At 40.6% G+C, this 26,871-nt stretch overlaps 1 protein-coding gene across 5 annotated transcripts in view; it reads right to left on the bottom strand.

The window, feature by feature from the left end:
* Bbg (PDZ domain-containing protein big bang) overlaps positions 1-26,871 on the bottom strand; it is a 123,202-nt gene that overhangs the window by 58,539 nt on the left and 37,792 nt on the right. For 4 of the 5 annotated variants that reach the window (XM_076420213.1, XM_076420210.1, XM_076420211.1 and 1 more), the window contains 3 exons: positions 3,959-4,384; positions 2,477-2,956; positions 540-2,173 (listed from right to left, as the gene is read on the bottom strand). In XM_076420213.1, the coding sequence (XP_076276328.1) occupies positions 540-2,173; positions 2,477-2,956; positions 3,959-4,309 (2,465 nt within the window). In that variant the 5' untranslated portion in view covers positions 4,310-4,384. Of the gene's footprint in view, positions 1-539; positions 2,174-2,476; positions 2,957-3,958; positions 4,385-14,354; positions 26,857-26,871 lie in introns of those variants that run through there. The other variant, XM_076420209.1, reaches the window with a different exon arrangement.

The following is a 26,871-nucleotide window of genomic DNA, read 5'->3' as shown; positions in this document are numbered from 1 at the left end:
CAATCACAATTTTGATTCACTGTAATTATTCATACTCGCGAAAGAAGCTCAACTTCATTCAATGCCAATTGTTTGAAAACCTTCGTATAAATATATCTAATTGCACAGCTTCTGCATTATTGCCAGTAATTTGACTATAGATCTTTAAGTCTATCGTAAATTTATAAAACACAAGGAACCATGCGCATTAACAAAGATCGGTATCACGTCACGTGTACAACGAAGAATTTCTTGGTCGAAACAAAATGTTCTCGTATACTAATCTCTGTAAAACAATGTACGCAGAACGAGAAATTAGCCGCAAGATTAATTAGATCCTCGCTCCAACTAGAAAATACGTCATTCAACACTGACTAGAACAGAACACGCTCCCACCAATCAGGAACTCCTTCAATCTCCGCGCAAAATTCATCTACTTCAACTACTCTCAACCACCTACCAATCAACAGACGAAATAATCCACTCTCAGTCCCCTAAACGCCTCTCAAACCCCATCTACGATCGTTTACCGACACTCGCAAACCACAAGGGAAACTTACGCAGTAGTATACTCGAGCGAATTCGTTTCCTCCTCCTCCCCAATGGTCGCCAAATTGCTCTGCCAGTAGTAGTCATCATCACTCTCGTCGCTAGTAGTATCATCATCCTCGACGCTGTCCTTCTCGTTCCTCCCTCTGTCCTCTCTCAAACCGCATGCATTACGATTAACCTCGTTCAACACCCTATACGAATCATCCTGATCATTCTCGCAGGTTCTGAACCCGTTCTCCTTAACAGGCGAACCAGAATCACCCGTATCCGAACTATCATCTCCAATCGACTGTCTATCTCCCAGTTTATCAACAGGTTCATTGAATCTCGTGGTAGCTTCGTCACTGTCTTCCTCAGAATCCTCCACGTCCGTTGATAGCGTGACCATAGTCCTCAATTCAGGTTTGGGCCTCTCGCAGGCTTTGATTCTCTCAGACTCTATAGTCCCAGAGTCCTTGGCAAAATTAGACCTCTCCTCCTCCGCCTTTTCAACGATTCTATCCTTCTTCTCAAGATCAATGCATCTCTGAGGAGAGAACGATTTTGCTTTCCTGATCTCGATGATCTCTAGCACCTTATTCGTCCGGAGGTTATCGTCTTCTAGGGTGTCAAAGCTATCAATTGACTCTGTGTCCTCTCTGTCTTCGACGCTCTTAGCCTCCTCTACTGTCTTCTCTTCGGATCTTCTGTTAACGCATTCTTCATTCTTCGAAGTAGGAAGGTCAGCTTTTGAAGAAATAGGTTCTTTCTCTTCAAGACTAGGTTGCCTAGCTTCAGCCAGAGGAGGCAATGTCTTGGGCTCAGACCGAGGAGCCACCGTGGGTGGTGGTGGAGGTGGAGGTGGTCTCTTTCGCCTGACTTTGACGTCTCTTCTGGGCAGCGGTTTAGGTGGCAGGATAGGCGCCTCCTGCTGAGCATCGTTCGTTAATTTCGACTTCTGAGGAGACTGCTCCCTCTCGTTGCTGACAGGTTGATTCACGCTGATCCTGTTGACGTGGTTCCTAGCGGGCAGAGGCGGAGGGGTTCTGTCTGAAGAAGAGGTCTTCTCCGGCGAGGATTTAGGGTGATGATCGAGTCCGCCGTTGACGCGTTCCACGAGCTCCACGTCGTCCTTGATGGGCTTGAAGTGCGTGGAGGAGTCTGCAGCAAGATCCGCGGTGTAGAAGAGATCTGGCCTGGCTTCGTGGCCGTAGCTCAGAGGAGCATCCTGAAAACTCAATGGCGGCTGGAACGTGATCGTCTCCTCGATCAGAACAGTGTTCGGTGCTACAACAGCGGTGATCCTCTCGATCTCCCCTCGGGATTCGACGTGGGTCACCGCCTCCGAGCTGGCCAGTCTGCGCAACAGGTAGTCGGGAGGCGTGGACGAGTAGTCTGCCTCGAGGTTCTCCAGGCAGAGAGCTTTCGACAGGTAGTCCCTCTCGCAGGGTCTGTCCACCTGATCGGAATCGGTCCGAGAGAATTCGGGCTGCTCGGACGTTGTTGACGCGGTCGAAGCTGTCGAGATCGTTGACACGCGATCGGATGTTGAGAACCGGTCGATCACCGTGGATAGAGAACTTCCGGTGTCGTCGGATGTGCTGCCGTGCGTCGAGCCGCACTGAGAACGGGCGTCCAGGTACACCATCGCTTCCGGAGGCTCCTGTAATTGTGCTATTGTTATTATCGAGGTACGAGCGTGTGGGTGGCGAGCGGAGAAAATGTTCGTTTAGGTAGTTGGATAAAATGATTGACAATGTGGAGGATGTTCTTAGATGTGTTGAACAGCACACTATAAAACAATACGTGCAATCTTTCTCCCCAAAGCTACAGCAATTTAAAGACAATCATCCCCTTGAATACCAATCTCCAAATTCTCTAGTCTCTATCCACAATTTCCAAAATTGCAGTGTACGCTACAGAGTGTGCCGTTCTTTTCTCGAGTAGAGAATCCAACAATAATGACCTGTTTCGATTTCGCGAGCTCCGGCGAGCGTTCCTTGGGCGACCCCTTCGGCGTGTCCTGCACAGATCCATTGCAGCTCTTCGGCGAGGACTCGCAGCTCTCGTAGATGCTGGACTTGCTGTCCAGAGGGCTGACGGCCGGCTGGGATCCAGGAGAACTGTTCTGAGAGCTAGCTTGAGAGCTGGCCTGAGACCTGGAGCCGCTCCAGGACTTTTTCACTGGACTGGGATTGGCTTCTCCGTCGGCTAAGCCTCGAGCTTGTCTCAACTTTCGAGGGGGCACCGGAGGCGGCGCCGATGGCAGTTCCGGGGGCACCTTGCTTTTCTCCGGAGGGCTCTTTTTCTCGGCGCTGACCACCTCAGGCCGTAGTGCCCCCCTGCACCTGACCATTAGCTTGATCACCAGCTGCGACTCCTTCAATCGCCTCACGCAGTCCATCCGAGTCATGTGTGTCACTGGTACACCGTCTATCGAGAGTACCTGGAAAAGAGACGCGGTAACGTGACCGGTGTGTTGCGCACCTCAGGTGTACGTGATCCGGATTGTTTCTTGCGCAGGGAATGCGCTGCAAACAAACCGCACCGTGTTTCGAACAGTGTCTACTAACTGGACGGAACCAAACATGTCCATTGCAAAGAGAATGTACTGGATGATCGGACACATGCTTTTATAATCGACGATTGTCCACGTTAAAGGGATTGAACTACCCTGATCGATGTTTGTGGAAACTGTGTAAACAGGGTGCACTATTATAACTAGACTGCAATTTCAAATATATTATAATAATAATTAAGAGAATTTGAAAACATGAATTTACTATTTTCAACGTTTTAAAACTATTAAAGGATGAAAGAAAGTCTAATTAGTACAACATTATTGGGTGATTGCCAAAGTTCCTTTCCAAATGTTTGATTTTTAAATCGAACGCGAACTTTTACAATCGTATAACACCAATTAGAAGGAATTAGAGTTGAAAAATATAAAAATGTGATTTTCTACAGCTAGCTTCGAGCTCTCTCTCTCTCTCTCTCTCTCTCTCTCTGTCTCGCTATGCGCCACAGTGTTGCAGTCGCATTCGCAGACGCGATTGGCTCTCCTGAGAATCGTAACGCAGCAATTGGGTCTCGAAAATGATAGGCAGCCGTCGCGCGACACGTCGCGTGACAGTTTTCCTTCCGGTTAATTAAAATGCTTGTGTGTGAGAACGATTTAGCTGTTTTCTCGTCGAGGAGAACTTGTTCGTGATCATTGCCGGCTATTAGCTCTGATGGTTCATTGACTTTCGCGGCAGCATAGGTGGATGACCGTGTTATGATAGTGTTCGACAGTTATGATAGATTTCTGGAGAATTTCTAGTGTCCCAATAAAATTTCTATCTTCTTAAACCCTCTGAATGAAAAGAACAGAAAATATCTCCCTATCTTAAACCCTCCCAATATGAATAATTGGGGAAAATAAAATTAGCAAATGCGAAAAGCTCACCTCGTCACCCTCTCCCAAAGTGCCCCACGAGCACTTGGCTCTGCTAGCAGGACTCTGCTCGGCGCAGCTCTGAACGAACAGCTTCCTGACCCTCTCGGACGTCTTATTTCCTCCCTCGAACTTGAGTCCGAATCCTAATCGTTCTCCAGGCAGCCTGAACACCTCGACCTCCTCCTCGAGAGGTCCGTCGTGCCCATTCGCCTGTGTCTTCGAGTTAACAATTTGCTTCTGCTCGTCCTCCTTTTTCCCTTGTCCGATCGACAGCACCGTGACGAAATTCTCCGGCGGAGGTTGGCTCTCGACATTGACCACCGTGACGAAGTCCTCGGTTGCAGACTTGGCGACGTCCATTTTCCGGGCCGATCCTAAAGCGTTCCATTCATCGCAAGCCCGCTGATCTTTACACTCCGGAATGCTGGCCACTCCCTGAAAGCAGGTCCAACGCATTGTATAGAACAGTGGCGTAATCGACGACCACGAGTTTTTTCCCTCGAACATCGAGGGAACTTCTCTCATCCCGCCGATTTCGATCGTCTACAGTCAATGCTCTCATAACGCGAAGCAAAAATTCGATCTGATTTGTACTAATTTCAAATTTCTTATAATTCTCAATCAAGTTTCTTATGATTAATAATCGCGGTACTGGAAGGGTGACTGTATCATGGTTTTCTTCGCGTTTTCCCGAGAGGCTCGTCGGACGAGGTCGTTTACCGCTTTCTCTATTAATTCGATTATAACACGAGCGACTTCCGCTGTGGCGTAAGAAACGATATAGACGACGCGAGGGAGCGGTTATCGCGATCGTTGGATCACTTTTTTACGATCGGCGCGGACTCGTAACAGAGATACCGCCGGTAAAAACTGATCCGACGAACCGAGGCGATCGCCTACTGGAAAAGCTAAGTAGGGAATCTTCCGATTCGTGGTATTCGGAAAATAGGACACAGTAAACGTCTTGTTAGTGTGTATTACGCAAGACGATTCACATCGCTGTACGAATGAAACTGCTGTCGCTATTTGGAAGAAGAGGAGCAATGACCAATAGAGGTAAAAAAGGTTCACAAATAATGCTGCACTATGGTTGTAAATCAATTATGTAATAAAAATGACCCAGCATCCAGGAATAGATTAAATTCATTAAAAGCAGGGACCAAAAATAACAGTTATAAAATTTTCTACGATAAAAATCATTAATAAATAGTTGATTACTGAAATTTAAGATAATGTACACATAAAATATAAAGAAAAAAATTCGAAGAGCAAAATTATTAAAAAATATCGATTTTTATACTTTTTGGTTACAAATAACAATTATTAGTGTCCACAAAATTGGATCCTCCTCGATAACTGTTATCGATGAAGAAAAACTGCCTCGATTTCTCAAAGCAGTTATCGATGGGAGAAGTTCATTTCGATCGCTCATAACAGTTACCGACGAGAAAAATTTATTTCGATCGCTCATAACAGTTATCGATGAGAGAAATTTATTTCGATCGCTCATAACAGTTATCGATGAGAGTTCATTTCGATCGCTCATAACAGTTACCGACGAGAAAAATTTATTTCGATCGCTCATAACAGTTATCGATGAGAGTTTATTTCGATCGCTCATAACAGTTATCGATGATCGAATTCCTTTTCACGTGTTCATGATACTTATTGATGAGAAAATTCAGTTTGGTTGCTCATTATTGAGTTGTATACTCTTTTTCGGATGGAGCAAGCCTGTGAAATTCATTGAGACGGTTTCGTACAACAAGAAGAATCGACAGACCATAAAAACAACACAAAACCTGTTTGTTTGTCACATTAAATTTCAGTTGTAGCAATTAATTTTACGAATAAAAAATTTATGAAATAATTGATTGTCTACCATTTGAAAGTTGTACTATTTAATAATAACTATTACAAATTTCCTTCATCAATAACTGTTATGAGCGATCGAAATGAATTTCTCTCATTCCTAACTGTTATGAGCGATCGAAATGAATTTCTCTCATTCCTAACTGTTACGAGCGATCGAAAGAAAATTTTTTTCATCGAATAACTGTTATGAGCAATCGATGTAAATTTCTCTTAACGATAACTGTTATGAACGATCGAAATAAATTTCTCTCATTGATAACTGTTATAAGTAGACTGCGGATTTTATGCATTTATGAGGAAAAGGGGCACGTACAATTTAAAACAGTGGAGGTATTAAAAAGATTTAAGGCGACCAGTATATTAGTTTCATTTAGAATAAGATAATTAACAGAAGGAAGACATTTTTGTTTGACTCCTATGTCTTGCAATCAATGCAAACATTTTTTATTTTGCATAAAGATCCGCAGTCCAGTTATAAGTGATCGAAATGAATTTCTCTCAACGATAACATTTACCAACAAGAGAAAAAATTTTCGGTTACTTATAATCCTTATTTGTAACCAATACGATTTTAGTCGCTGAAATACTTGTTATTCTATGACTTCTTTTCTTTTTGGTTATAACAGTTATGGTCCCTGATTAAAAGGTCCCGAACCATTTGTCTTTGATTTAGCAAGACACTATTAATCCCTTTTTTTGCAGTCGGAGCTATTTTAACTTGAAATTTCTTCCGACCTAGAATAATTGGATTGTATATGATTTTTTCGTTTTATGGATATGAAATTGATATACATAATACTTAAGTATGTAGTAATTGATTACATACCAACATATTAAATAATGTAACCAATATTGTGAATAATGGTAAATACAGCAATTAGTTTTTCATTTTAAGCTGTTCGAAGTGTTAAACGAAAGTATGATTGGATCGTCGGTTTCGATAGATCTTTCTACAGGCAAAGAAGATCGAGAGGATCTGAAAGAATAGATCCGCGTTGTTACGGAGGATCGTCGTGCGTGCGCGCAGAGATTCGCCACGCAGAGACCTCGCGGATTGACACGAACCGGTGCGGCTTTAGCGAATAGATGCCGGCAAACTGTGTCACGTAGCGTAGATCTTCCGGACGGTCATTAAGCGCACCTTAACTACATGCCGGCGCAACTCGCGTGACCAACTTAACGCGGAACTTTCATGTTCCCGCAGCGATCATTCGTTTTCCCGTCTGCCCGTGTGCTCTCCTACAATGCGATCAAGGTGCAAATCGCGAGCAAACATAAATACCAGCGGACGTGAATCGAGAGTCGATTTATTATTACACACCGATTTATTGAATGTTTACGGTCGTACATCTACTGTCAGCCAAAGCATTTCTACTGCTGATTCTAATCTGCTACCAACAAAACATTCGTATTGTTTAATTGTTTACTCTTCCAAGGCATTTGCATTGCTCATAAAATTGAGCAAATCTTTGAACTTGTTGCAGACGAGATTGCTTCGTTAGAACTAATTTCAACGTAAATCATTTTTTTTCTACACTTACGATTTATTGACTGTAAAGTGACATACACGATGTTCGGTTAAGTTATAGGATAAGTCTCCACAACACAACTTGTACCTTCTAAGTACCTTTGTGTGTGCCCTGCTCGTAAACCCGCTGACATACACGATGTAACTACATGAAACGCTCGCAATGATACAGAATCTACATTTTTCTTTTTTCTTTTTATTGAACAGTTGTAACCTCCAATAGGAGGTTATTCTGCAGTCTATATTACATTCATAATATTACAATGAAGGCCTTATGCTAATGTACGATTAATGTAACAAGTAAATATCAATTGAAGGCACTTAATTTGTGGTGGGCGTGATAGTGGCGTCATATACATACATATGTAATTCACAATCTTTCAGGAAGGAACATAAGATCTTACATATGTACAGTGTTTGTAGGTCTGTGGAGTAGAACGTTGCATGACATGGGAAGAAAAAAACCCCGTAATCTCAGAGGTTATGTATAAATTTCAATCTGTGAGTGTCATGTATAGGACATTACCAAAGGACATGATCTACATATGTATATCCTGTGTCTCATGTCCACATGAACAGCCAGGGTTATTTACCACATTGATTTTAGCTAGAGAGAAGTTAAGACTATAATGGCCGGATCTAATTCTGTTAATGGTTACAATGGTTCAAAATGAAATGTGAAAATGTTCAAAATAATTTTTTCCTTTGTATCGAACTTCATTGACTATATGTATATTTAGTGTTATTGAAAGCACGTGATTTGAAGATCACACTTAAATCAGTATACGGCATTTTGAAAGAGTTGTTTGAATCAGCATTGTTCCTGGCAATATTGGCTAATTCATCAGCTTTTTCATTACCACGAATAACCAGATGGGACGGTATCCAGTAAAATAGAATTTCATTGGAATCAGGATACTTTGTGTGGTGTTCATAAATTTTGTTCCTGATACTGAGTATGTAAGGGTTAAGGCGAATATTAATAGAGGGATTTCTAATTAATATGGATGCATTACTATTCAGAATCTACATATTAGGTTAATTGGATTCACGAACTGGTACAAGAATCAATGATCAAGCACCAATTTTTCCAACAGCCACCAAAAAATCCAAGACAAAACTGGCACAGAAAATGTCGAAGGAAATAAAAGGAGTGCGAGGACGAAAATTATTTCACGTTTCGCGTGGTACACAGCAACGAAAATAAGAAGAGAAAGGGAAAAGGAAAACTGAAGGAGCAAGGTTGGAAAAAGGGAAAAATCGGTCGCCCATTTCTCCACTGATCTGAAGAGAGATCTCTTCTCACGATACGGGGAAACATTTTCCAGAGAGATTCCTCGCCGCTGTCCCGACCAATAAGTCTTCGAGGGTCGACGCGGTTGCTTATTCACCGCCTCCGTTCGTTTTCACTCATCAGCATCGGCGATCGTCTAACGATATGTATATTGCCGGTCTCGTCGCGAGAAAGTACGCTCGGTTTCCAAGGGGCGGGAGGACGATATCGTCCTTTCGTGTTCCCCTCTCACCCTCCCTCAATTTTGCGCGATGGAACGCGCGAGTAGAAAGTAGATTGACCTCGGGTCATCGGCTGAACATCATCGGACTCCCCCGAAACTAGCCGGTCGATGATTTTTCTGAAAATCGAAAGTCCTCGCGCACCACCTTCTGACAACCGGTCCCATAAGTCACCACAAGCTATTTCCCGACGACTCCACCAATGAATCTTTAATTGCACCTTGTCTGAAGTCGATTTTTACATGGAAAAATGGCCGTTTGTTTTTTTAATTCCATTTTTAACTATTGGAAAAGTGAAATTAGTGTCAGTGAAAAATAATTTTAAGCGAGTTTTCAATTCGCTGGAACAGCGGATCAGTGTGAACAGAATTTGGTGATCGCAAACAAACTTCTGCATATTTAAATAAGAGATTCCATGACAAAGTTCCTTTCTCTGCCGTAGAAAGTCTCGCGATCATTTCTTAGCGTTTTTTTCTGGACGCGGTAGATGTTGTATCGCAGCACGAGACTTTCAAGGGTCTTAAAGGTGATAGAAAACGATCTAACCTCTCTATCTGGCTTGCATTAGACTGCCTCAAAGTACTTCGTGGAATTCCTCGCCAATAAAATGGCTCTCGAGACGGTGGCAATCATTTTATAGCCGCTGTATCGTTTTGTAGTTCCTTAGTTTCTTCCTCGGAATCTCGGCTGAAATCACTCTATCAATAACGCTGATGATTTTCAGCAAATCGTCCGACTCTCCCATCTGTCAACTAATTTTCGAGTGGCTACTTTGCATAATTTATATCTACCATAAAAGAATTTTATGGGTATATCTAGAGCACACATAATTTCGTAGAAAATGGTCGCACGACAATGGACTCAATTTAAAGCTCGAAGCTTCTGCTTCCACGGTTCATCGTTCATTTTCTCTGAAGGTGTCTCAGTATGACATAACAGGAGGAAAGCGGAAGCCGGACCAAAAGCCCGCGTCACCGACGATAATAGTCGTCTCACGCTTTCGTGACTTTGTCAAACGATCGCGTCCGAATTTTCCTAGTTCGGGTGACTGACTTTATAGCTTTCGCCAGGACGATTTTCCGCGAGGCTATATAAATAGTGGTTCGATCAAGCGATCCCTTTCACCGGATCGATATTATTCGCGGGCGAAGATATCGCGGGGGCGTCTCCCTGCTCAAGCTTTACGTAATTGAACCGTAAACTGGATTTAATGTCAACGCTAGACTCGCCGACTGCCGTTCCAGGTATCCTGGATAGCGTTAATCCGGATTGCAAATACCGTAAGGCCTGGATACGTGTTATCCGAGTGCCCCACTGCTTTCCTGTTTCCCTCTTTTATGCGAACCGAGCCGCGATAGTCGCGAATGCGGATGATGCGCTGCTGCAATTCCGATTAGAGATCGCTTAAAGGCGTTTGACATTAACAGGCCTATTTATTGGTCGAGAGAGAGAGTGCTGGTAAATTGCAGATTTTACGAGATTTTAGCACGTGCGCTGACTACCACGCCTAAGCAATGAGAAATATGTATTTTTTGGAATATTGAGATTAACCTTCAATGTTTATTTCGCTCAATAAATCAGTTCGATTTCATAAAATTTTTGAAGCTGCTGCCCGGCTGTGTGGAAATAAATTTCTCTGTAGCATTTGTCACCTAAATCTTCGCTGTCTGTTTCTTGTGTATGTTAATTTCCCAGATTTGTTTGTATTATTTGTTATCGGTGAAAGACGAGTCGTACTCGTCGACAGTGATTGATTATCCCAGTGGATATTTCTTGATCTATTTACGCAGCTAAAGGTTCTCGCGCCGGCGTGATGCGTCGAATTGTTTTTATTCGCTTGTAATTGTGCTCACGCGAGCATTCTCCTCCGGAAAGTTACCTAGATAACAGGTTCGAGAACGCTCGTTTCTTCCTGGGTAACCATCATCCGTTGTTCGAACCACTCGAGAATCTCTTTTTGCAATATCTTTCCGAGGCTTTGACAAATTTATTAGAAACACACACAATCTGTACTCAATTATTTTTCCAAAGACCACAATTCAGATTCGCAAAAATTGGAACAGTTTCCAAGTCATACTACAATTGCAATATCCTACTACATTCTAGAAAATCGGAATCATACAATCTCTATTCGCTATTCAAGAGCACGTTCGAAACAACAGTGCCGGAAAATTAGATCAAAGGAGTTTGAGGCAGCAGTTTCGCGAGGTCAATTTCGAATGGTATTGCGAGAGTAGCTCGATCGCAAAAGAAATCGCGCGAAATCTGCGAGGAAGGATTGCGGCTCCCGAGGCGGCGGCAGTGTGTGTATGAGGGGGAAAAAAATGTATTCATGGGGGCAGGTGAGACGGAACGGGTCGGGACGGGTCGGGGCGGGTCGGTGGAAACCGAAGAACCATACAAGTGCGCGTAACGGAATTCGTAGCCGGAGGGCCGAGCGCCACATTCCCTCGATATGCTGCCTCTCTCGGGACGAGAGCACACAACCGCACACCAGCAGCCTCGTGAAAATATTACGAAATCGTGTTCCGATTCGCGGGACAAGCCCGATCGATTCGATCTCTGCCCTCGATACTTCGATCCGCTTCAAACTTGACACAGAAACCAATGGTGCACGATCGAAAACAACCTGATCTACCGATACACGCCTCTTCTCCTAATTCTTCAAGGGATGCACCGCCATTTTTATCAGCTAATTCCCTCACGGCTCTCTTTATCAGACTGTGCCAATTTTCATTTCCTGTATCCTCAAATTTACATAAATTTGTTTCTTTTTTCTGGAGACACTTTGTTTTTCTTGATAGATCTTAATCAATTGCCCTTCTCCTAATTGTTGTTCAAGGGGTGCACCACGATTTTTATCAACTTCAGCTAATTTCCTCACGACTCTCTTACTAGGCTACGTCTTCAAATTAACATAAATTTTTTTCATTTTTCTGTAGACACTTGATTACGATCTATCAAGAAAAATAAATTCCCCTTCTCCTAATTGTACAAGGGATGCACCACGGTTTTTATCAACTTCAGCTAATTTCCTCACGACTCTTTCATCTGACTACGTCTTCAAATTTACATCAATTTTTTCATTTTTCTGGAGACCCCTCATATTTCTTGATAGATCGTAATCAATTCCCCTTGTCCTACAGTGGCCGAAATAATGATAGGTTCACTTCAATTTGTTGACATAATGCTGTGTTTAATGCAGTATTTTTGATTTTACTTATTATTATTTATTCAACCTAATAAAATTAACAAAATACGCAGCCCAATTGAATAATACAATGTTAATTAATGTCAATTACAAATTTTCTATTACAACACTTGAATTTTAGTTGCGAAATAAACATAGGTTCATTATGTATTTTCACATAAAAAATTAAAAAAGGAAAAGATAAAAATAATTCAGTACTTATATAGTTGAACCACCTTTGTGTTTTATAACTTCAAATATTCTGCGTGGAACTGATTAAATTAATTTTTATAATGTTTCTAATTTAATTTCAGACCACGCCTCTCTAATCCCATTTTTTAATTCTGAAACAGTACTATACTGTTTTCCATTTTCGTATACCTTTCGTGCTAATATTCCCCAAAGATTTTCAATCGCATTTAAGTCCGGACTCCTTGATGGCCAGGGTAAAACAACGATTTTTACCCTCTCAAAGTAGTTTTTAATTGTTTTTGCACGATGTATTGCTGCATTATCGTGTTGGAATATTAAATTAGGTCCACCAATCTTGTCGCCATATTCATCCAGTACGTCTTCCAATAGTTCCCGATATTTTTCTGCATTGGTTTTTGGAAGGAACCACATTATCGGAGTCTTACCGTTTCAGCCGAATGCAGCCCAAACCATTACACATCCTCCTCCATGTACTCTTGTCATTTTTACACTTTTTCATCATGCAGATCGTGCCAGTAATATTAATATCCATCTGGGCCGTCCAAATTAAATCTTTTTCCATCAGAAATATCACCGTCTACCACTTTTCAGTCCATGACATATGATATTCTGCTAACTTTAATTTCTCCATCTCGTGGAATTTAGTTAGCGGAGGTTTTTTCGCTTTTATAGAATACTTAAGTGTCCCACTCGATCTCACAACTTGCTGTACACGTCGAATACCAACTGGCAAATATAATTTCATTTTTATTTTAGAGGCATTAAGCATATTTTGCCGTGATTTTTGACAAATTTTACCTTTGTCCCTGTGTGTTAATTTTTTTGGATGACCTGTAGACATTTTACTGCCGTATTTTTCTTTTAATTAAAAAAAATTGTTTACGACATTTAATGAGTTTTTCAATCTTCTTGCAATTTCTATGTTAGAGAGACTCATATTGTGGAAAGCAATAATTTGGGCCTTTCGTTATCATTTAACGATTTCCCCGTGTCATTGTGTTCTCATAATATTAAATGAACATAAAATATTTTTTATAATTCTTAAACTTCATAAATCTGTGTACTTACCACACGAAAACGTTCAAAAAATTGCTCTATCAATAGTAATTTTTAAATATTTCTCCGTGAACCTAAGATTATTTCGTATCTCGTACTCCATAATTTTCAAAGAATTTTTGAAACAGGCACATCTTTACACTAATACTGTTGATAGTCGACTGACTGCTTACACAATGTGTAGAACACATTCTTGCGAAATAAAAAGAAATGCCACAATGCACTTCCGAAAACGAAAATAAAAATAGAAGCAAAAGTGAACCTATCATTATTTCGGCCACTGTACTTGTTCGAGGGGTGCACCACGATTTTTATCAACTTCAGCTAATTTCCTCACGACTCTCTCATCAGGCCACGTCTTCAAATTAACATCAATTTGTTCATTTTTCTTGGAGACACATTATTTTCCTTGATGGATCTTAATCAATTCCCCTTCTCCTAATTGTTCAAGGGATTCACCACGATTTTTATCAACTTCAGCTAATTTCCTCAGACTATGTCTTCTTTGCAAAAATTTTTTCATTTTTCTGTAAGTGCTTCATCTTTCTAAGCCTTTCTCTTTCCTGCAATTATGGAGGGCCTGCACCATGATTTTTATCGACTTCAATTTTCCTAGTGCAGATTTTCATTTCCCACGCCACCAAGTTTGACCAATTGTGCAACTCTTTCCTTCCCTGGTGCAATTTGCTCATGGACGCTATACTTTTCCAAACACACCTGAGAACCCACGCCCTTTCGTCTTTTCTCGTAACAATTCAGTGAATGCGGTATGCTATTCATCGACTTCAGGCAATTTCCAGAGTTGTGCAAATTTTCATACTCCACGGCCTAAAATTTGCATCGATTCCGCAATTTTTCCGTAAACGCTACACTTGTCTAAACATCTCCGAATTGTGCTGTATACTTTTTCATACTTATAAAGACAATTTTTGTCTTCCAAATGAGATAGTGCAAATTTTCATTTTCCCATTTTCCTATCTGGATTAAATCGATATCTTTCTACCTGAATTAAATCGAACACCACCAACCTGTTCAGTATACAGTCGAGATATCACGTGATCCGAAACCATACTTCCTGCCACCATAAACCAGGAATCCCGTCCCGATGTCCTTGTTCCATCGCAGTAGACTAGATCTAGTAGCAACGATATACGATATAAATATCTTGATGCTTACGTTCGACTACGTTGTTATTAATACAGTACCGTTAACATCGTTCGATTAGAACCAGCTTATCGAAGCTCACACCTCGTGTCTCTCGTTAGCAATGTCAACGTCTTTCTCGCTTCGTTCTGCATTTTCTAATCGGCAGACCGAGAATCTTTATGCATTCAAGGGCAACCGGTAGTTGCTTTGATAACGGTCTCCGCATCTCTCTAATATGCAATTGAGTGCATATCTGTATAAATCTTCGAGAAAGTCATAGATTCCGGATTTTTACATTTATTGATGACATTTATTCTTCTAATAATTGTACAACAGAACTTTTAACGCTAGGTTTTTTAAGAATGTTCACATTTTTCATGCACATTCAAAAAAATAAGTTTGTCAAATAATTCTTCATGTATACAAGTTTACGATCTCGATAAATTAAACATATTACAAACACATAATTTTAAACATAAACCCAATGTTCTTAATGTTTTCACTGTCCAGCATTCAGTCAACTAATTTTCGCCATAAACGCATAAAATCCGCAGTCTATTCGCGAGTCATCACAACAGAAAACAGTCTGGCCAATTTTCCATCCGCGAGAACATTCGCCGGCGAATTTGAGCCACCAATTAGCTTCACTTTCTTGGAAATTCAGTCTGCTAATTGCTCGGCTCGCATTGTTCGGGCCGCTCGGCTAAAGTATGTAAGTAAGTAAGTAAGTAAGTAAGTCATTGGACCGCGAGATACCGGCGCGACCAATCTGATTCTTCCGCGAAACGGGAGCAATTAATATTCGTCCGCGTGCAACTGCTCCGTTCGCGAAATCGTGTTTTGCTCGTTCCAAAAGCACTCCGCGGGATTAGCAGAAAGAAACCGATCGTTTCAAATATGTCGGTTCTCACGGAGTTCGCCGGACAGTTCCATAGCTGGTTTCCGCGTGCAATAGCGCTTACGGTCTGGTCTCGTTACCGTAAACGACAGTGTAGTACTGCCATCGAGAATGCGCTGTCCTACCGCTGACAGTCAGAAACAGTTCGCGTTTTTTCGCGAGTCGCGATCCCTCTACTGAAATACGCTCGCGCGTCGCGTCACTTCCTCGTGCTTGTTTGTAAATCGACGGGCGGCCGCCTAATCGAGCATTCCGCCTGATTCCTCGGTCGAGTCTGCGTCAATACGTCTGTCGTGCTCGCTGTAATTAAATTTCGTCCAACCCATTCGCGAAGGACGTGTACAAACGTCGAATGCGATCTTGTCGTTTGTATAATTGTAGCCTGAGACTCTAGCAATCTGATGTCTGTCACATTCCAGTAGTATGAGACAGTCGGTTCTTGATAGTCGACGTTTGATAAGTGCCTTGCGTTTGCGGAGAGTCAAATTGACACAAAATTATTTTTAGTTATGGGATAGTTTAAGGTAAACTCGTTTCCAGAATTGGAAGGGTGCGAGATGCGGCTTCTCGTTTCTCGATAATGCAAAGATGGGGTTGTTCAGTGGTAAAAAAATCGCTGCATAAAGGAAATAGTACACAATTTGTCCTCTTTTGTTTTTGAATGCGGTGAAGGGGGCAATCTCGTTTCCAGGACCCAAAAACCGCGAAGATATAGGGTCTTCCAGTAGTCAAAAGCGCTAGTTAAAGGATCAATCTAGGCCGCTGTCTCCCTCAAAAGTCCTATTTCTACGTTGACGAGGCGTAATTTGCATTATTCGACAGTATGCAGCTGTCGCAGCTTTATGAATATTATCTCCCGAATTAGGCAAATTATCGTAAACGTAAAAATAGCAGTTTTAAGGGCTACTGCGGTCTAGATTGATCTTTTATCCAGCGGTTTTGACTACCGGAAAACCCTATCTTTGCATTATCGAGAACCACTAACCCCTTAACCATTTAACGCACCAATTAAAAATTCAAAAGCGGTCGTTCTCCCACCAATTTTTTTTATACCAACGAGTACATTCGGCTGTATTTATTGTATAGAAAACCAAAACTGCAGGTCTCACGAGTTATCTCGAGCGCACGGAAAAAGATCGTTTTCTTAAACCCGACTTAACTTGGGCGAGTGCGCTGAGAGGTTGAGTGTTGCAAAAATGGAGAATCCATGTATGACCGAAATGATGATCATTGGATAGGACCGTTGGTAGGATCGAGGGCTTCGAGAGAGGAAATTAACTGGCGATCGGAGACGGTTTGCCCTTGAAGGGAGCCCTCTAACTGCCTATCCGCCTTGACACCCAAAACTGTACCGCATCCTAATAAATGCATGGCTCGATTACCGTCGAGTAATCGGTTTGTCAAACAACCGGGACAGCCGAACCTGCTCCGCATCGATAAGCCGCTCGAAACTGACCTACAAGTTCTACCTCCACGTATACACGAGCCGCAGGCTACAACTTCTCACCATTCTGGCCACGGTCTAACTCGAACCGACGTATTCTACTTTTAGTGCCGTTCGATCGCCTCTGGATCTTTCCTGGGATCAGGTAGAATATTTCACATGAGAAAATACCACTTTTAAAATCATGATACTACCTATCGAATCTTTAGATCCAAGAATCGGGACAGTGTTGAATAATGTTCAAAAATTTGTTCGACTTTCTGTTCAGTGTTAGTAGATTGTTTTAAAAGCAACTTTTAAGTGCACTTTACATCGACATACTTCCAGTCAACTGTAGCAGACCGAATTTAAAGTAATTTTCAGCGATTCACCTACTTTTCTTCAATTATTATCAGACCTTTCATCAGTCTTACTTCCTTTGTCAAGAAATATATTTAATGTGATATATGTGAAGCATAAAATTTGATTTTATTCAATGGTTCGTTCTACAGCTTATTTGAAATACTACTTTGTTGGAAACTGTACCCGTCCCCTGGATCTTTGCGATTCTACCAGCACGCCGCTATGGAATGAGAATTCTAATCGCGATCCTCGGCTCGACCTTCTCGATCTAAACGGTCTGAGGTAGAATCTGGGCGCGTGATCCTCTCGGTATTCCTGCGCTAATAGTTCAATGACATTCCGGCAACAATTCGGAATTGTTCTCTTCAGCAATGTGTTCTGGCCATTTTTAAACAGTGGCAATTTTTAATGGCAATGCTCAGTGAACATTTCTAGTGGCAATTTTTTGTGACAATTTTTTACTAACAATATTTAATAGCTATTTCCAGTGGTAATTTTGAATGGCTATGTTCAGTAAACATTTCCAGTGGTAATTTTGAATGGCTATGTTCAGTAAACATTTCCAGTGGTAATTTTGAATGGCTATGTTCAGTAAACATTTCCAGTGGTAATTTTGAATGGCAATGTTCAATAAACGTTTCTAGTGGCAATTCTTTTAGAGACAATTTTTGATGGATATATTTAATGGTTATTTCCAGTGGTAATTATTAATGGCAATGTTCAGTAAACATTTCCAGTGGTAATTTTGAATGGCAATGTTCAGTAAACATTTCTGGTGGCAATACTTTTAGAGACAAATTTTGATGGAAATATTTAATGGTTATTTCCAGTGGTAATTTTTAATGGCAATATTAAATGATTATTTCCAGTGGTAATTATTAATGGCAATGTTTAATGGCAATGTTTAGTGTCCATTTCCAGTGACCATTTCTAGCGGAAATTTTTCGTTGCAATTTTCAGTGGCAATTCTTTTACTGACAATTTTTGATGGTCATTTTTAATCGTAGTACCAAGCGGTAATTTTTAATGACAATGTTTAGTGAACATTTCTAGTGACAATTTTTGATGGAAATATTTAATGGTTATTTCCAGTGGTAATTTTGAATGGCAATATTAAATAATTATTTCCAGTGGTAATTATTAATGGCAATGTTTAGTGAACATTTCTAGTGGCAATTTTATAGTACCAATTTTCAGTGGAAATTTCTTTTGTGAGAATATAATTTTACTGACAATATTTAATGGTTATTTCTAGTGGTTTGAATGGCAATATTTAGTAAACATTTCTAGTGGAAATTTTTGATGGAAATATTTAGGGTTATTTCCAGTGGTAATTTTGAATGGCAATATTAAATAATTATTTCCAGTGGTAATTATTAATGGCAATGTTTAATGAACATTTCTAGTGGCAATTGTATAGTACCAATTTTCAGTGTAACTTTCTCTGGTGAGAATATAATTTTACTGACAACATTTAATGGTTATTTCTAGTGGTAATTTTGAATGGCAATATTTAGTAATCATTTCTAGTGGCAATTCTTTTAGTGACAATTTTTGATGGAAATATTTAATGGTTATTTCCAGTGGTAATTTTTAATGGCAATATTGTATGATTCTTTGCAGTGGTAATTTTTAATGGCAATGTTTAGTGAACATTTCTAGCGGCAATTTTTTTAGCAATAATATTTTTGGTATCGATGCTTAGCGGCAATGTTTAATGGCAACGTTTAGTAACAATGGTTAGTGGTATCGTTTAGGACACTTTAGGACAATACTCTGAGGAGTTTAGGGGCGTACTCGTGTCGGGGTTAGGCGATTAGGCACGCGGAAAAGAGACAGTGGCGCGGGTATTTTAATGGGCGGGTACGAGGACGAAGGCGGACGACCTTATTCGGAAGTATCGAACGTTCCGCGCGGAAATGTTTACGCTCACCTAAGTGGCGGCTCTTCGGACCTTTTGGAATCCAAGCGTTTTCCCAGCGGTGTGCGACGCCACAATGCACCGGGGCTTATGCAACCGAGCTGTTCTCCGACACGCTCCACGGATTTTGACAGCGTGTTTCCATTCATTATTTTCAATCTCGGCGCGTTCATCTCGGCTTGAAAAACGCCACTAAATTTCGCGGCGCGGCGCGGCGCCCGGCTCTCTATTGGCGCGCGTGCCACGTCATGCGAGCATTAACCCTTTCCTTGTTCAAGACTGCCGTAATCGTCCTAACTAACTCTACCATTACCATACTAATTGCAAGACAATCAAACATCAAATCTGTATGCAAAATAAAAAACTGTGATGTTAATTGCGAGAAACCAGGCTGCGATATAGACTTTATATTGCAGATTGTAATGATTTCACTTTTTACCTTTTTCTAGTAACATACTGAACGTTGCTTGTAAATTTTTTATATCATTTGGGAATTGGGTAATTTATGCCGAGTGAAATTAACTGAAATATCTATTAAGTCATTGGGTGCGGTGTTTTATTTATTTGCAGTTTATTGAACACATGATTTTCACTTGGTTATAGTATATTTGACATGTAATTTGTTCAAAGGCCTACATCATGAAATTATAACAGTTCGTATAGCTCTCGATGGATTTAAAGAAGAGGAAGACGTTCCTGATGTTGTCTAGATATGGTAGAAATTTTGGAGATTCGAAATAGAAATTAATTCCGAGACAAATGCCGCGAAAGGTTAACGCTCCCGTTACTTTTTTCAGACGAGGATTCATCGATTACGATCTCCTGGAAATATTCAAGGAACCCGATGATCCGAATGGAACTCGTCGCCAGATCTACTCGCTGGACACCGGGCGTCCTCCAAATTTTGTTTTCGATCGGACACGTTCTAATACTCTCGACCGAACACGTTTTCTATTTTTGCGTTCCTAAAAATCCTGGCCTGAACGCGGTGGAACCTTTCACGCAGTAACTTGTGGATTCAATTAGCCGGGCGGACGAAATGTTCACAGTAGAAAATGGTCTGTTGTAGTCGGACAATGCTGAATGTCGTTCAACTCTTCTCGATAACAGCTGAGATCGATTACCATTTCTCTCTTATTATTCCCCATTCGTTCTTCTAAACGAGAATTAACTCCTTTCTGCCTATAATTAATTATTAACGGTAGCAGAACAGTGTTAAACATTACGCCAGTGATCTTCGAGGTAAGTGTGGACTTTACAGACTTGCAACAAAAATGAAATTCTTTTCTTGGAAATTTTCTAAAACCCAAAGCAAAGGAAAAATTTATTTGCTCGTCTAAAACATTCCTCACTGTGAAAATAAATTTCGAACGTTTTCTTCTATTTGAAGAACCTGTTCTATAAATATATGAAGTGCTGCAGTCTGTAACTACAAATGGGAAACACTTGTCTCGTAATTGCCAGTGATAAAGCGAAGCGGAAGGATCGTTAATTATTTCAATATCGCGGTAACAAGTGAGTTACCAGGTTCAGCAAAATTGATTGTAGAGGAACAGAAGATTGCGGAGCGTTGTTCAGGTAATTCGCAACGCTCGAGGGACTCTGGAGCACGTCCAACGACCCAGGAAAGTACCTTAAAGATACAGTTCGCGAAAGGAAGAGTCCGTCGAGATAGGGAGCGTCGAATTATACCGCAGCAACTTTTTGTTTCACTCGCGGAATTAATATTTGACGCGCTTTCGCAAGGACGGCTCGTCGCTCGCGCGAGTCTCTAGAAAACGCCCGTGTGCACACGGAAGCGTTGTGTAACGGAGCTCTCCGAACGCGAACAAAATGGACATGTTGCTCTACCTTTTATCACTGCATTCTCATAGAAAGTGTAACAATCATCGCTGTCTTAAACACTTCCTTTCATCTCTATTCAATTTCGTGATAGGCGACGTTCGAGACGTTTCGTTCAATTAGGTCGATGTTCGAATTGCTGTAACTTCCTCGGAAAAAATCTTACAGTGATGTACCTCCGCTTGTTTTGCAGCTTAAAGTCTCTACTTTAGCAGACTGGAGTTCATTTTTATCAGAAAGAATTTCAAAAGTTGTAATATTGACGATTTATAGCTAGTCGAACTTGGGGATTGTTTCCACCTCTTGAATATAACAGTGGATACGGAAAAATACGTGTCGAATATTTTTCGATACTCTAATAGATGTGTATCTTTTGTTCCTTTGTTTTAATTACAATTTTAGACCAATAAATATTTACGCTCTATTTAATTATGCTTTTGATATTTAATTTTATTAAAATTTTTATCAAATTATTTGGCTTCTATTTCAGGATGTCAAAACGCGATTTTCGAATTATTTTCTTCTGTGAGCACTGTGCATTCGTTGACACTTCCTTCGCCCCATACTTCGTTGATATTTCGAGCCGCTTGAGCGGCACTTCGGCCTAGTTTGAACTTATAGAAAAAATCATGCGAAAATCGCGTTTTGACATCCTGAAATAGAAGCCAAATAATTTAATAAAAATTCGAATTATATAAAATATCAGTAGCATAATTAAATAGAGCGTAAAACAAGCTTTAAAATGACATGGTACTCATTAAATTAAGGTAAACATTTCTTGGTATGAAATTGCAATTAAAACAAAGGAACAAATATCCTGCATTTCCTTCTTTACAACCTAATAGTTTCTACTCGGAATTAAAGGGTTGTTAAATCTTCGACGGATAAATCCTCGATACCCGATCCGTTACAATTTAGTAAGAAAAAGATGAACTCACAGGGCTACGAAAGAGGAACCTTCACGCTTCAAAACGAGCCCAGGTGGATGATTGTACGATTTTTTCTGAGGAAGTTAAAGCAGTTTGAACATGAACCAACCTCGTCAAGATTGGAAACAAATTGGTACATTAGAATAGTGATATTAATGTACGCATCGAGACTGTGGTTTCACAAACGCGGTTCTTGGTACAACAATAAATTTAAGCATCGAGAATTGTAGAACCGGCAAGAAAAGATTTAAACATATCAGCAACAGTAATTGTTCTAGAATGGTGTTCTCCAACAGCTAAGAATGTTGTTATGCCAAATGAAGTCGTTTATATCGTCAGAACATTAAAACATATCAGATTCTTCTCTACTAAACTAGAGGGCTAGTTGATTACATTTTTGTAATGGGAGTGGTTTTAAAATTAATTTTTGTATCTATTTTCTATATATATATTCCTATATTTTCTATATTTTTTGTATCTATTTCTATACCCATATTTTAGATATACGTGACATAGTAGACGTATTAAAATGACACGTACTGCAGTACGTGTACGTGAAATACACATGTACACGTGCATTTAAATTAGAGTTGGGGAAAAATTTAATCAACGATTGACGAATAAATTTCTTCTTCAATCGTTAATCGCGATTAACAATTAAACTCCTACTTTAGTTGTTAATTGCGGTTAACGATTACATTCTTCTCAATTGTAATCGTCAATCGGATAATTGATCAATGATTAACTGCTGAAATTTCGAAATGAATTACGTAATCAAAACTGTATGCATACTGAAAGAAATGTAAACTGAGTTTTTGTTGAGATATACATATGTATTTCTGTCAATTCTCCATCTTCGCTCTCTGTCTCTCTCTCCCTCCTTATTACAATTTATGGATAGACCGTGTGACGATTAACTTCAACAATTGATTAAATCAGTCTCCGAATTTTCGTCGATTTCTTTTTTTAATCAACGATTGACGATTAACTTCATCAATCGATTGGATCAATCGTCGATAATTACCTTTTTTAATCGTCCACATCAATCAATCAATCTTGATTAAAATTTTTATTGATTATTGCCCAACTTTGATTTAAATACACGTGAAATAGGGATCTCTAGTACAGTGTAGCCTTTTTTTACGTAGAATTTCCCTATTTTTATTCTTTCAGCATGTACTAATTAACAAAAACTCTACCGAGTACTTACTTAATAATAACTTTGTCGCATATTTGGCTTCTACAGGTTCTTGAGGAACACAAACTAAAGCTAATCCCTCTCGCGTCAGTGTCTGGTTGCTCACACTTAATTTGCGTAGCTTAACGCCTATTCAAAACGCCAGAATTCGCCCACCATGTAAAGACGGCTCGGGGACGTCTGTAGTTGTTGTAAACAGCCTTTCGCTAGTTGTTTGTGTACTTGGTATAGCGATACAACGTTTTGCAGCAACTGATAATATAGGATATCTTTCTGAATTTTCCTTCCACCATTTTATAATGTTCTCAGAGATCCCGAACACATTCACGGGATACCCGAAAATGTTCGGCATAACCATTACCCGAATATTTCCGGGAATACTCAAACATTTTCGGGAATTCCCGTACCGTCTTGCACACCTCTACTGGATACTGAAGTCGTGGGCCGTTGAAAATGGTGTTTCAATACATATATCGGTAAAAGGGGTTCCTTGCCGCGTTTAGGCAGGTAGGATGCGGATTGGTCGCTTCCTAGGCGAGCAGCAAGGTGGCTCGTTGACTTTCACGTGGATCGGGAATAATTATCCATGCACCGGCTCGGAATACCTCGGAGCTAGAAAATGACGGCGCGGCGTCCGGCTCGTATAAAAACCGCGAAATGCCATCGGCTAGGCTTTCAAAGGCCCCGTGTGTTTCGCGCGCGACACGTCGAAAACTGGTTTCACGAGAGATTTCTTGTCGATCGGAGGAAACGTCGCAGTCGTCGTCCCTCGCAATCGGCAACCTTTTACTCCTACTTTGCGCGTGTGGTGGTCACCGGTCGGTGGAGGCTGTCTGGGACCAATTTGGAAAATCATTCGGGAAGAGAAAACTTCAGAATTTCTGTTCCAGCGCAACAGATTCTACGTTTCCGATCTCGACCGGTTTTCCTCGTCGACGACGACGACTTCGACGATCGAACGATCAAGCTCTCCCGAGCTAGCAACAACGGTTTCTAATGGTCCCTTGATGTAATGTCAGCATGACGTTCATCGAAGCCGTAGAACCGCCGTCCCGTTAAACGGATTACAAGGATGTTCCTTCGATAGCGAGGTGGCAGATCGCGCGAGAGAGCTATTGCGTGTCCGGTTGAATAATCATAGTACCCGCGTTTTGCGACGCTGGCTTTAACCGCCGAGAATGAAAGAAACGGGATTCCGTGGGCGTGATTCGACGACCCTGTGCTGCTCGATTCGGCTCAACTTGACCCTAATTTTTGCACACGCTGTTTGTTTAACAGGTTCACCTCGCGTCACGCCGATCTCGCGTGTTGTGTCTCGAGCGATCGATTTTTCACAATTTAAAAATACGACGAATGTGCCCATAATTATGAAAGCGATCAAAGTCAAAATTAAAAAAGAAATGAGTATCAGTTATTTCACATCACATTTTTTCAAAGTAAATTAATTCAATGTAATGTTTACAACATTGTCAAAAATTAATATACTTTTCCTTTAAATATCTCGAAACAAGAAATACATGATTCGGACCACTCTCATAATTATGGGCACAAACAGGCTGCGGATTTTATGCATTTATCAGAAGAATTGAAGGACATTGTTGTAAAATGTCACCGTTTCTTATAATTGTCTTGGACAATGTTTATTTCGAATAAATATCCGCACTCTAATAATAAATAATTATTTCTGTTTATTACTATTCCTCAAAGAAAGTGAAACACTGTTCGTGTAACTTTGTTCTCGTGCTTCTCATTTCCTAAAATAATTCATCCTCTGGTTTGAAAGGATGAAAATCCGATCCGATGTACTTGACCAACCTGCTCCGATCATTATACTCGCGTTGATCCGATCAGCAAAAAAGGTTACACTCTATTTTTATCATTAGCGCGCTCATTATCCCTTATTCATCGCAGTGTCAGCGTCCATGGATGTCTGCATCAAAACAGAATCTCAAAGCCCGACCTAATCTACTTGACCAACCTGTTCCACCTGTTAGGTTGACATTCGTGCGACTAGTAAACGTAAACAGTGTTTACGTGTTGCGATCCTCAAGACAACATCTCTGAGTCATCACAATTTCTATGTATACCTGTGATCTGTCTAACACGCAGTCTTTCCGATAAAATATTCCACTTGATCTATCCGATTTCCCTGATTTATGTGTCGTACATGATCTATTTGCTTCATCCGTCAGCCTCTAATATCTACGATCTGTCCAGTCTGACCTAGCCGGCCTAATCTACTTAATCCATCCACTCCATCAGTTAGGTGAACATTCGTCCAGCCAATGAATATCTTTATCGTCCGTACACACCCGTCATTACCTATCACAACTTCAGAATTGATTTACAATTTGTCTACAACCGAGACTCCTCATTTCTCATCGTTCAGACACGCTCCCGACCTAATCCACTTAATCCGCCTTCTCCAGCTGCTCCACTTGTTACCATTCAGCTGATTAATGAACAATGTCTGCCTGGTTATCAACGCACCGATCATTAACTCTCATCCGTCCCTAGTGTCAATTTGACAGAGTTTTCCCGAGATAAGTTATACTGATCTGTTGCATGTAGGTCCGAAAGTTCGTGACTTTTAATTTTTTAAATGCGAAACACATAATTGAGAAACTTAACACATTACCGACCGGTGATTAATGCATAATTTTGCATAATTTTTAATGGAACCATCAATAGTAACAGCAATTTTCACTGTGAACTAACAAGTCACCCTCAATAACGTCATCTAATAGTTTCATTTAAGATCGCAATCTAAAAGCAAATTTCTATGCTTTCTTTTGGTACAGCATAATTATTGAAAATCCTATTAATATAGGCTTCCGGTAGGTAAAGTGTTAGGACGTAAATGTTAACTCATCAATTTGAATAAACAAACAGTTGAATAAAGAAACGTTAACTCATCAATTTGAATAAAGAAACAGATTTCCCCTCGTCCCTTTCCTGGTCACTAAAATGCTGCTTCAAGATTACTCGAATCACTTCATTCACATGCTCCACCTGTTAATTCACCCTGCCACCGAACAGTATCCACCTGCCGTCACTGGCTCATTCACCTGATTCATCGACTGCGGATCTTCATGCAAAATAAAAATTGTGTGCAAGGGCTAAATCTCTTTCGGTCATTGTGGTACGAAGCAGTATTAACTCTTGTCCGTCCCTCATTTCACGAACTAAATCTGTTCCTTGGTGTCAAATTGACACAATGATACAAAAACTCGATAAAACAACAAGGTAAACAGTTATTTTTCCATGTTTCTCTCATTCAAATTGATAAGTTAATATATACATCTTTGGTTTTTCGGTTATGGGTTTTCATGGAAAAAATAAAAGTCACCAAGTTTCGACCAAACTTACCTACAAATAGCAGAACAATGTAACTTGTTTCGGGAAAACTTGTGTCAAATTGACACGAGGGACGGACGAGGCTTAAGGTTTTCCTACGCACCATGAAATTGTGGCGTTATTGACGAACGTAAGGTAAACGAACGACAGAGGTATAGGAGCACACAATGTGGAACCACAAAGTGAACCACAAAGACGAATCAACAAACAAACGAAACGAATACGAAGCACGAACATACAATAAAATATGAAGACGACAAAATACGAAGAGTCAAACGGCCAAGCGGTTTCAGCAGTGAAACGTGAAAAAGCTCGAAAAGTGGTGAATCTTTTTTCCCCGTGAGGAGTTCGTACGTGTCGCAGAAGAGTCTCGCCCAGTGAATCCTAATCCGCTGAACTCGAAAAATTTGCATAGCTCTCGCGACTCGTTGGCGAGGGAAACTTCTCGCGCCACTTCCCACGCCGATT

Source organism: Lasioglossum baleicum, chromosome 3 (genome assembly GCF_051020765.1).
Source record: "Lasioglossum baleicum chromosome 3, iyLasBale1, whole genome shotgun sequence".
Lineage (NCBI taxonomy): Eukaryota > Metazoa > Arthropoda > Insecta > Hymenoptera > Halictidae > Lasioglossum > Lasioglossum baleicum.
Note: the sequence above shows the minus strand (reverse complement) of the source record. Positions and strands in the feature narration are given on the sequence as shown.